Source organism: Engystomops pustulosus, chromosome 2 (genome assembly GCF_040894005.1).
Source record: "Engystomops pustulosus chromosome 2, aEngPut4.maternal, whole genome shotgun sequence".
Classification (NCBI taxonomy): Eukaryota; Metazoa; Chordata; class Amphibia; order Anura; family Leptodactylidae; genus Engystomops; species Engystomops pustulosus.
Window position 1 is genome coordinate 128529781 of NC_092412.1, and position 12418 is coordinate 128542198.

Here is a 12418-nt window from a genome sequence, read left to right on the forward strand (position 1 = left end):
TTTCTAAATTTTCTTTTTCGCTGATTTGCTGGGGGTTTTTTTTGCAACTTTTTAGGTGCATGTATGGAACTAAGCATTGGGTTAGTCGTGCTTTGTTTTGCGCCTAAAAAGTCGCAAAATAAAGAAAACATCTGTCTTGGAAAGGTACATTTAGGAACACTGCAACACACTCAACCACCGGCTAACTTCTTAAAACACTGGTATAGTTGCAAAATGCAAAAAACCTGCAAAAAGAAGAAGGAAAAAAATGGGCAGGTAAGCTGCAGATAATTCCATACTTTTGGGGAGATTTATCAGTGCTTCTATGCCAGTTTTTTTAAATAATTGCAAATTCTTGCACAATACAAGAAATTATGATTATTATTGGGAGTACGCCACCTCCAGGCCATGTGGACTTGAAGAGGCACAGCCGCTGGTGAAGTGGGCCTATTCACTTTCTGAATCACTGAATGTTCACAGATTTTTACTCTGAACCTCGCTAGGTCGGACCTGGTGTAGTTTTGTCTGCCAGCGCAGAATGATATATCCGGCAAGGGGTGAAGCTTTATTATGGATGGAGCGCTGGTGTATGATGAATCTCCCCCTATAATTTTAACTCCCTGTATCTCCGTTTCTGTAGCTCTCAGAACCATGGGCCTAATGTGATTTGAGAGATCAGATTATCTTCATTGACATTAAAAAAAATTTCAAATATATATAATATAGCATAATATAACATATACATTTTTATATATGCCTGTGGGGTCTCTAAAAATAATAAAGAACTCATACTTGCCTCTGTTCCTGTGGTGCCAGTCACTTCCGGCTTGTGTGTGTGTATACATAGCCCAGTGGCCACACTCCTGCTTCTGCATGAGTTTCAGTGCAGTAATAGGAGCACGGCTGTATACGTGTGTCACCGCCAGCCTGGCACTGCCATTGGTGAACGGGAGCAAGGGCTGAGGTAAGTATGAATTTTTTTTTTTTTAGAGACCCCCCAGGCATACATTTAAAAAATTCATAATCCTGGACAACCCTTTTAATTTGACATAAGAACCCTAGTTATAAGTACTATGAACTCCAATATATCTAGATGACACTTCTTCTCCAGCTGTAGAGCCTGACTCAACACTGACAAAGGATTTCTGCTTTTTAAACATGACTTTTGAGAAGTGAATTCTAATAAGGGCATTTTATACCCTACATGAGGGTGCTAGTAGCAAGGGCGGATTAAAACTGTCATGGACCCTGGGCTGTATGAAAATTATATCCCCTACTAATTTGGAATTCACTTCCTATATTATGGATGCTAGAATCAAGTTTCTTGTGGAATGGAGGATGCGTTCCTTTTGCCTGCTTTCAATCTGTGGTTTCAGGACCTTTGGAGGACCTTCAGAAGACTTGAAATATGGCTTGTATAAATTTGTATTGAGATCAAGAACAGATGTACAAGGGTTTCATAGGTCCCAGTATAAATTTTTTTGGGTGGTTTAAGAAGCCGTAGGCCCTGGGCTACCACCCAAACTGCCTATATTATAATTCACTACTAGCTGGTAGTTTAGTGGGGTAGGTGACAGGTTCCTTTTTCAATATTTTATTCCCCATCTTTAAAAATCCACGCCTTTTTTATCATTCAGTTTTCAGAGCTGTATGAGAGCTTTTTTTCTGCCCAACAAATTGCATCTACTAGTGAGAGCATTTCATATTCCATGCCGGTTACTGGGAAGGTGAAAAAAAATATTCCAAATACCATGAAATTGTAGAAAAAACACATTTGTGCCAATTTCTTGTGGATACAGTTTTTACAGTACAGTTTCTCTGTACACTCCAAACGACATCTCTAACATATTTCTTGGATCGTTACTGTGAGAAATATCATATTTCTTTCCAGATGCCGTATTGTACACTGTCAGCCATCTCATGATACAGACGACACCATTTTGTGTAAACTGTTCAGAAATACTTTGTCCTTGCTGTTGTTTTCCTGTTGCTTTGATGAGTGGGAGCCTTCACTAGAACATTTAGTGATAAGCCCCTGTTTCCCTCAAGTCTAGTGTTTTTTCCAGAAAAAAATATACATAAAGTTCATTTGGGACAATAGCTTAAAGGGGAGGTTCTGGTATATTCAAGCTATCCTACAGCATTTCGGTATTTTATCACCTTTTCATGCCCTCTGCAAAGCGTTTTCTGCTTTCTATATACACAACTGCCTGGTTGGGATAAAGTGTAATTTGAGTGCAGCTTATGACCAGGTGTCTGTGCCTATTCTGTGCTACGTATCCCAGTGCTGGGAACAATGACCTATTAATTTGGTGATCACCTTACAACTTAGGGAGGGTTTTGTTGGGTCCCTGGATAAAAATATCTAACAGTACAATCACAGGGATACCAATTTTATACAGGTTATTTTAATAGGATTTGAAAAATGAAAAAAAATCTTCATTTTGCATACTTCCGGGTATGGAGCTGTGTAAGGTTTTTGTGAAATGTGATAACTTTTCATTGCTACAATTTTGGGAACTGTATGACTTTTTCATCACTTTTTATTACATTTTGATGTTGCATGACACGATACAAAAGCCACTGCTCCAGGGCCACAAAATCTCCATGGGGTCATTAGGTTTGTAGAAGTTTCTATCAGTATGGATATATTGCAGATAGGAAACGCATCATCATCTCCCTTGGTATACCATTCATAAAAGGGACAAGACTCCTTGTATACCCTTCCAGATAGTCCTCATTTTTATGACGACAAATATACTGGATTACCTTATCACAAAGCATTTGTGAAGATCCAGAAGTTTAAGCAGATCGTCAGCCTCCTCTGCATTGTCTTGTAGTGGCTCTTACAGACACCTTCACACCTGGTGCAGTTGTTGCTTGAGTGACAGCGGCAGCACCAAAAGTACATCCTCTGGTTTCCCCTGAATCATGGGAAGCAGCCATGGCCCCAGATGATGAAGAAGTTTGTCTGCAAATTGAGTTTTGAATACTTTTCCTGTTCTTGCAATTTCAGTTGCTTTCTCACAATATTTATCCATTAGTTCATCCACTGGTACCAGTACATTTTAAATTAAAACAAAATTATAATAATAAAAAAATAATAATAAAAATAAACAATAAAAAAACATGGAATTTTCAAATTAAACTTCAGGGCAAAGCTCCATGATGTCCTCCAAAGGCATCATATGCTCCTGTTATTAATGTGGGCGCTTCTTGGATAGCCAGAACCCAAACTGGTGGCAGCAACTGCACCATCTTTTCTGAACATCATCAACTCTCATGTATAAACCAAAAAACATACTTAGTTCCCCAAAGCATTCCAAAACGGCCTAAAAAAACCCAAAATACTCAGTTTGACATGGGTAATGCTGGTACTGTTGTCCCAGTCAGAAGGAAGCAGTTCCTTACAAATGTCCTGCCATGAGGTGAATATACTCATGGACTATCGCAATCAATTTCTCTATGTCCAGGGGTTGTAGCATTCTTCCAAATTCCCAAGAAAGAGCATCAGGAATGGCAGAGGAATTGTGCCGAAATGTGGCTCAAAAAGCAGAGATCCACTTCCTGGTTTGGTTTCACAGAGGTGATAGGTCAACATGCATTAAAATGCTATTTTTTTTAAAGTCACACATAGATTTGAATGGGCAACTTTTTCCTCAAACTCTGATCAAAGTAGAACATGCTCTACTTTTAACACATCATATCACAACAGAGACGTGCTACATGGAAAAAAATGTGTTTAGATTCTTTGAACAGCTATGTCAGTTTGAAAGAAAAATGCTATTAAAGGAGCTATAAAGGGAAACATTTAAACATTTCTCACAGGTGCCACAAATTAGAATCTAAGGACACCATGAAATTTTTATTTCATATTGTCTATGTCCACATAATTACAAAATATAACAAATCCATCCTTCTCTGTAATATTAACTGAAATGTAACTAAATATAAATATTGCACAATTTCCTCTAGTGCTTCAGACTAAAACCTCATTTAAATGTGGAAATTATGTGCATCCTGCATTTTCAGTTATCTCAAATTAAAATTATTTTAGAAATACTATGTACATTTGTTATCTTGCTAGTTTTTGCTGGAGAAAAATAATAATACTCACCTACCTAAACTCCCCGCAGCAGTCTCTTCGTCCTGTGCTCTTCTCTATGACCCAGGCACCATCCCCAAGCAACGATGGCAACTGGATCGCACATAGGAGTGATCAGTCATCAGCAGCGTGTGTCTTAGAGGCACACATCGCCGATAGCTATGCAAGCCAGATGTAGCCATCAAAAGAGCCACATCTGGCTCATTAGCCATATGTTCCTGATCCCTGGTTTAAACCATGGCTTTTCATTTTTCACTTCCCACATTCAATATTTAATATTCCTTGCCATGTACTGGGAAACATGAAAAATAATCTAAATGCGGTGAAATTGGTGAAAAAACATGTTTGCACCATTTTCTTGTGGGCTTGGTTTCCAGATCCAGAAAACAATCCTTCTGTACAAAAAAAAAAAAATCTTCGCCATGCTAATCACTTTTTCATACTATGGAGTATGAAGCTGTGCCTTTTTTTTTGCAAGATGAGATGACGTTTTCATTGCTACCATTTTGAGGCCTGTATGGCCTTTGTTCACTTTTTGTTACATATTGCAAAATGGTAAAAAAGTGCCATTTCGAACATTTGGGTGCTATTTTCCGTTACAGGGTTAAATGCCGGGAATCGCTGTTATTATATTTTGATAGATTCAACCTTTTGGGACAGTCTCTTGAATGATTTGTATTGTTTACATTTGCCAAATTAAGATCTGAGATGCTTTAAAAACTCTATGAAAATGTATGTCATATTATTTGAGCTGTTGAGCTCCTGCATATGGCCTCCTCATTCATCCGCTGTCTGTATTCAACTGCTGTATTCAACTGTCACATTGGATTTTAGTTACAAAGTTAAAAATTTTGTGTAACTCATATGTGTGCAATTTGTTTATAGGAGGCCCACCGCTCATACAGGCAGAAGTTGGAAGAACTAACAAAGCTGCAGACACGGTGCTCCAACTCCATTACCCGGCAGAAAAAGAAGTTAAAAGAGCTGTCAGTGGAGTTGAAGAAGTATGTAACATCCTTTATCATTGGGAATTAGCATATTGTTCACAACAGACAAAGACATAATCTCTATGCACACCTAGAACACAACACTGTAATAGTAATAAATAGTGGACTCTACTGCTACTGATGCCGAATGCAAAGTGTGCATCTCTAGTTCTTTCTTGTACTTTGTGTAACTGATTTATTAACAGGATGTCCTGGAATCCAGTTTTGGCAGAAAACACTAGGTCAAAAAATGTCCAATACTTTAAAGGGTTGTCAATGCAAGTTAGTTGAGAATGTAACTTTAATGATTACTATCCCTAAGCCAATTGCTAAACCATATACACAGGTTTTCTCCTGGTCCTTGCAGTCTCATACTTTTTACCATCCTTTTATGTGGTACAGTATTGAATGCCTTTAAAAAGTCACACAACATACACAGCCTCCCCCATGTCCAGTCTACAACCTGTCTCCTCATAATTGAAGCTGATTTAATAAGTTTATTTTCATTGAAATACTCCAGTTTAACATCTCCATGGAACACCCACAAGTATTGTTTCCCCACAACAGTTTAGGATTTGATATACATATTCATCTTTTATTATGTGATAGAGATATATATATAATCATAGCACGTAAAGTAGTACAATAAATCTGGAGGAAAATGTTTGTTATTTTATGCTTTAAAGGGTGTCTACCACATTCATTAAGCATTAAATTCTGCTGTTAGTATATTGTATGGAAAGACATTGTTATTTCCATCATACCGTACCTTTATTATTTCTGTCAGTTATGCCATCTGTATGTTAATGATGCAGTTGGTGCTCCAGGGTTGTGTCCCCAGCACCCAGAGAACTGCTATTCCTGTCTGGACCACTTTCCTCTTGTTCCAGTGTTGCCCCATGCTTTTCACAAGAAAAATATCATTTTTATCTGATGGAGAGGGTACTGGTAAAGGCAGGGATAGCAGTGCTTCAGATCAAATTATTACAGATCAAAATGGGAATTTCTCAGAATCGGCATAATGAACAGAAGTAATAAAGATAATTTTGTCTGTGAATGTTTCGCTGCTAACAGATTATAATGCTTGGGGAGGTGGTAAATTCCTGACAAATGCTTATTATTAATGTTTATTATTCTCTTTATCAAGGATAAAGAGCGCAGAAGAAAATGAAAACCAAATTAAGGAAATCAAGGAAACTATTAAACTGCGAGAGAAGGATTTCTTTGAAATGGAGTCTTTTCTCCCAAAGAAAAATGGGTAAGAAATGTGTTTTTAAAAACTCATATTTTTCTTCTTTAATGAAGTCAAGCCCCAATTGCTCAGTTAATTTAGTTTAAATTGTCTTCAGAGCTTGTATGCTGTGTTGCATACGTTAAATGAAATCACAGATGATGTCACCGATTACATCTATTGATCTAGTGCAAGGGTGTAACTACCACTATAAGAGCCATAGTGGCTGTTAGGCCCTGTGTACACAAATGTATGGGGACGGTTGATACAGCTGCATCACAGCCCCTGTAGACATCTATGATACTCAGTCACGGTGCAGCGAGCACACAATGTCTCACCACACTGTGACCAAGCTTGGCGACTGCAATGCAAAATATAGGAGATATCCTATGTTTTGCTTTATTACGGCTCAGCCTTTCATGTTTCAATGGAGAGGGGAGGGGTTAGGAGAGCTCACCCCTCCTGCACACCGCTCTATGCTTGCTATGGCCTGGGTGAGTATACGTTTGTGTGCATGAGGTCTTGCACTGTGCATGGAAAACTTTACACCACAGACCTTCAACAATGTTCATTTCAGCCGGAGATCTTTGATCATAGGTATAGAGGGCTCAGCCACCACTTTTCTGTTAGTTTAGTTGCTTAACAGTGATCTATTTCCTATCATCTGTTACCACAAAATGGAGATGCAGATGAAACTGCAATAGATCTCTGTTTAATACATGTGTGGCAGATGTATTGTGGAAAATGCTTCTCTTATCTTTTTCAGATTATACTTGAGCCTGGTACTAGGCAACGTGAATGTAACCCTCCTGAGTAAGCAGGCTAAGTAAGTAAATGGATATTTGATTGTGATATTGTCTGTCTCTTTCCAAAAACTAGATATAATTAATGTCCCACACAACCAGTCCTTCCACATGTATTTCTTGCTCCTTTACCTATCACAGTGTCCTCCCTGCTGATACTTATACTAGTGAACAAGCAGGGAGAACCTTAAACAGTGAAGCACTTCCAGGTAGAATTTCACAAATTCTCTAGGCAGAGCAGAAACCTACTCCCATGGAGAATCCCATCACCTTATCATATTAGGTAATCCACCATCAGCAGATGGTCAGTGTGACAGAATACAATGAGCATGGTAAGCAGGAGCATTACCAGTGAACTATATGTTTAAAGGGAATCTGTAGCCAGAGTGCTATTTTTATCAGGCGAAGTTGTCATTTATCAAATGACAACTTCCGTCAGCTCTATAATATATTCACTGCTCTCCTGGTCACTCCTGCCCCACATCTTCTCTTTGCACTGATATGTTGGAGGGAGAGATTGTATGCAGTGAGTTGACACGTCATCAAGGGGAGGGAGGGGCAGAAGTCAGGATTGACCAGGAGAGCATTAAATATATTACAGAGCAGACAAAAGTTGGCATTTTAAATTTTTACTTTATTTCAAACAACATATAACACAGACTTTTGACATATACAGTACTTTGGCTATAGCAACCTGTCCACTGACAAAAATAGCACTCTGGCTTTAAGTTCCTTTTAAAGGAAACCTACCACTTGAAGTGGCAGGTATAAGAGGGAACTACCGAGCACCAGCTCAGGCTGAGCTGGTGCCGGAGCTTATTTTTGTTAGTGTTTTAAACCGCAGTATCGCGGTTTAAAACACTTTTTAAACTTTATGGCCGAAGCTGCTTCGGCGCAGGGAGGTACGCGCTCGGCGCACCATGCGCGCGACCGTGCGCACGGCTCTCCTTCACTTCCTATGTAGCCGCGTGCACGGTCGCGCGCATGGTAAGCCCCGAGCGTGTACCTCCCTGCGCCGAACCAGCTTCGGCCATAAAGTATAAAAAGTGTTTTAAACCGCGATACTGCGGTTTAAAACACTAACAAAAATAAGCTCCGGCACCAGCTCAGCCTGAGCTGGTGCTCGGTAGTTCCCCCTTATACCTGCCACTTCAAGACTATAATTAATACAGTTTAATTTAATCAATAAAAATATGACACAAAATAAATTACACATTTTACATTGACAACCTTTAGAATGAAGTAAAGACAATATTTATTTACTGATGGTAGACTGTTCTCACTGTATTGTCCGTTACCTTAGGCTTGTGAAAACCAAGAAAAATACTTGTGAGCCCGAGGCTGGAAAGTGCATTACAGATTTGCTTTTATAATACCTTAGTTGTTCGTTTAATAAGCCTACTTTACCTGGCTCCATGCCGGCATCTTCCTGAAAGTGCTTAGGGCAGTTGAATTTCAAAATGTGATGTCCGCATTATAATTTTATTTCCTCAGTGTCCCGCTTATCTATATTCAACACAAACCTTCCCACATCCTTCCTCTACCCATCCCTCCCCCTAAACCCTGCACTTGCGCGTTGAGCCTATCTCGTCATGAGCAGTGAGCAACGAGGCGGCTTGCTGCGTATTGCTGCTCACTGCGCATGCGTCCCATTCCTGTGCTGTGTAACTAGACTAAGATGAGGTACGCAAACTGCGTAGGAAGTTTGCATCCCTCCACTCTGCCTAGTCATACAGCTTAGGAACAGGACGCATGCGCAGTGAGCAGCAAGCCAGCTTGCTGCTCACTGCTTATGACTGCATGCCTCCTGTACACACATCCTGCTAAGCTGCAGCACAGAAAGGGTGTGAATGATATGTTCGGGAGGCCTGCAGGGAGTGTTTACCAGAGGACAGAGGAAGAATGGGGTGTTGCAGCCTGACTCAGATCAGCTCGTGAACACCCTGCTGACTCAATTCATTGAATTACAATGCAGAGTGGGAAAAGTGCAGGGGTTCATTTTATATTTCACATGCGCCTCTGACTCATTTCAATATCATCATGCAGAGCAACTCACTACAGTAACTGAGATAGGACCTTCATTTTGGGAGGCTAGATGTGCCTGATGGTTTTCTTTTAAGGTGCTATTAAACATTCATCATTATGGTACTTTAACCTTTAAAATTGTTTTACAATCTTTATTTGTAAGGTTTGCCTATAAAGATGAATATGAGAAATTCAAGTTATACCTTACAATGATCCTGATTGTGCTGTCTTTTGTCTGTCGGTTTCTTCTGAACTCCAGGTAAGAATACTGTAGTCAACAGCCGGTGTACCCGGTATTGTATGCATATTTGTGGAGACTTAACTTAAAATGGTATTCTCATCCCAAACATTACAGGGGTTCTCCAGACCCTGTGGTCATGACGACCCCCATAGTTTAATATCTAGTGTGTGTGTGTGTGTTTAAACAGCGAAAAAGAACAAAATATATTACAAATAGTACCTTTATAAAATCCAGGTGTCCTTTTCCTCTCAAGATGGCGTTGCCGCGCCTCCTCGGAACTTCAAGTCCCATGATGCATTGCACATTACCCATGAGCGCAGTGCACTCACGATACACGCTGCTCAGTAATTGGCGGCGTGCCACACGATCCTGAGCGTGCACAATGCAGAGAATTCCAGCTATGCTTCACCATTTCCTGAGCCATCAGTTCGATGTGTGTGGGCGCGTTCACAATTGAAACAAAAAAGCGGCCCCACTGCGCCATAGTCATTACCTGGGATTTAGGTACACGGTGGAGACCTGGCCTAGTAAAAAAATTTTATAATATCTTCAGAGCAATTTGCCATAATTAGAGCCAATTGCTTTATTGCTTGTTTTTAGATTTTAAACCATATGAGGAATTATCTTAATGCCCGGAGAACCCCTTTAATGGCCCGAGGATATGCCTTAAGTGTCCATTGATTGCAGATGTCACCTCTCAGATTCAACCCACCTTATTGTGCAAACGCTTTTACGTCTTATAAAGTGTACTGCGTAGTGTAAAACTGTAGATATTTCGTAACACATGTTTATCAGATTAACATTTATGCATTGAATTTATCTTTCAGGGTGATGGATGCCATGTTTAACTTCTTGCTGGTTTGGTACTACTGCACTCTTACTATCCGAGAAAGCATTTTAATAAACAACGGCTCCAGGTCAGATTATATTGGATTGCATAATTTTTATAATCTGCAGTAGTAGTAAGTAATTATCATGTAATGTTTAACATTATTGTTTGTAACTCACTTTTCATGTAAAATGAAAGAGATTGGAGCTTATTTACTAAGGGTCCCTCAGCCACATTTTTGTTGGGTTTTCCGACTTTTCGGGGATCGCACCGGAGATCGGATTTTGGCGCAGCAGTTCCGGCTTTCATGCTACAGAAATTGAGGGACGGGCTGTTGGTCAATCCGACGGATTCGGACAAACCGCGGGATTTAACTTTGAATTTGTGTCGCAAGATCAAGCACTTACATGCACCGGGAAGAAGAAGGTGAACTCCGGCAGACCTGATCGGAGAAGCGACACATGCAGGATATCGGGCGCACGCTCGTAGTGAATCGCCGCAGCTGTGCTTTGGAGTCAGGGAACGCACCCGTGGATCGCACAGGGACGGGTAAGTAAATCTTCCCCAATGTGGCAGGATCACAGACTTGGGTTCAGGAAGGGAGCCTGCTGGGTGACACTGGACTGTCCTCTGACGGCTGTTTGCCCTCAAAATCTAAGTGATTTTAGCTTCCACCACTCAATATATATATCAGGCTGTCAAGATGCCTTGCATAGAATATGCTTAAATACAATATTATACTCTCTAATTAGGCAATGAATTTAGGTAATGTCTATCTGAGCTAATGGAATCGTTAGAACACAAGAAGGCTCTCGTTAACTCCTTACCAACACGTGACGTAGTACTACATCGCATGTCGGCTGTGGGTGAATGGAGAGGGCTCACCGGCTGAGCCCTTTCCATAGCCAGTAAGTCTTTGCTGTATATTTAACCTGTCAATCGCGCGGTGGCTTGAGAAAGATGGCGGTCGCCATGACATCCTTGGGGACCCGAGGCTGTCTCCTTTTAACCCATTCATTACAATGGGTCAAACATTGTAATGAATGAGGAGGAAAATCCCCAAATACTGCCATTCTGTTGTATGGTAGGGTCAATCAGGCAACCTAGGGTTTAAAGTACCCTGGGGGATCTGAAAATTAGTAAAAAAGTAAAAAATTTAAAAATTTTGTTAAAAAAAATCTAAATGTAATAACGGCTTTTCACTGTGTTTAACCCTGTAATGGAAAATAGCACTCAAAATCGAAAATGACACTTTTTTCCATTTTGAAAAATATAAAAAGTTATCAAAAGACCTTACAGTCCTAAAAAATAGAAGCATTGAAAATGTCATCAAAAGTTGCAAAAAATGACACCACCTAAAGCTCCGTACACCGTACGCCAGAAGATTTAAGAAAAATTTGTACAGTAGGTTTTAAAGAGGACCTGTGTTGTGAAATGGCCAGCTTTTCGAAAGGGGAGTAGATTTAGTAGGTATGTTTGGATGGGGGAACTAATTTGTTGTGAAAAGTCCTCTTTAATTCTTGTAAATGTATGAAAACATTATAAAACCTATACAAATTTGGTATCCCTGTGATCATATCGACCCAAAGAATAAAGTAAACATGTCATTTTGGGTGACAATGAAAGCCGTAAAATGCAAGCCCACAAGAAAACGGTGCGCTTTTTCACCAATTTCACCACATTTGGAATTTTTTTTTCCCACTTCCCAGTATATGGCATCAAACAAACTTGTAGGATCTTGCTTCCATCTTTTCCCTCATAATGTCAAGCACACATCCGTACTAATCATGATGATTCTACTGATGGTAGATGTCCAGCATGACGTTTTTGGGTGCATAAAGAAACCGCATATTTGTTGCTAAAACGACTGACGAAGCATTAGCGCTTCTCAGTATGGCTGGATTTTAATGTATTAATGCCGACCGGTGATGTCAGAGGGCCGGGGCGTGGAGAGTGGGGCGTGTTCTCTCTACTAGCTCCCCTGCCGGGTGCATACATAAAAATCCAGAGATGCCTCAGATTCATTAACAAATGTTTTAAAAGTCATTTCACTAGCAAAAACGCTGTTTCTATATGCACTAAAAAGTGTTCTGATTAGTGCATAAAGAAATGAGAATTTCATGCAGGGGGATCTACATGCAGGGCATCAGTCCAGCTGATGGTAGAAGTCCTTTAAATTTCAGTTAAATAAATATTTATTACATGTGGAAGTTAAACAG

General features: G+C 40.0%; 2 protein-coding genes across 4 annotated transcripts in view; one reads left to right on the plus strand and one right to left on the minus strand.

Moving 5' to 3' along the window:
- The window catches only part of MDH2 (malate dehydrogenase 2), a 313892-nt gene that overhangs the window by 33560 nt on the left and 267914 nt on the right, over nt 1-12418 (minus strand). The gene's annotated exons all lie outside the window — the stretch shown is intronic.
- TMEM120A (transmembrane protein 120A) overlaps nt 1-12418 on the plus strand; it is a 34755-nt gene that overhangs the window by 2358 nt on the left and 19979 nt on the right. For all 3 annotated transcript variants that reach the window (XM_072136361.1, XM_072136362.1, XM_072136360.1), the window contains exons 2-6: nt 4970-5088; nt 6218-6328; nt 7068-7127; nt 9293-9388; nt 10198-10287. In XM_072136361.1, coding sequence (XP_071992462.1) covers nt 4970-5088; nt 6218-6328; nt 7068-7127; nt 9293-9388; nt 10198-10287 — 476 coding nt within the window. The remainder of the gene's footprint in view (nt 1-4969; nt 5089-6217; nt 6329-7067; nt 7128-9292; nt 9389-10197; nt 10288-12418) is intronic.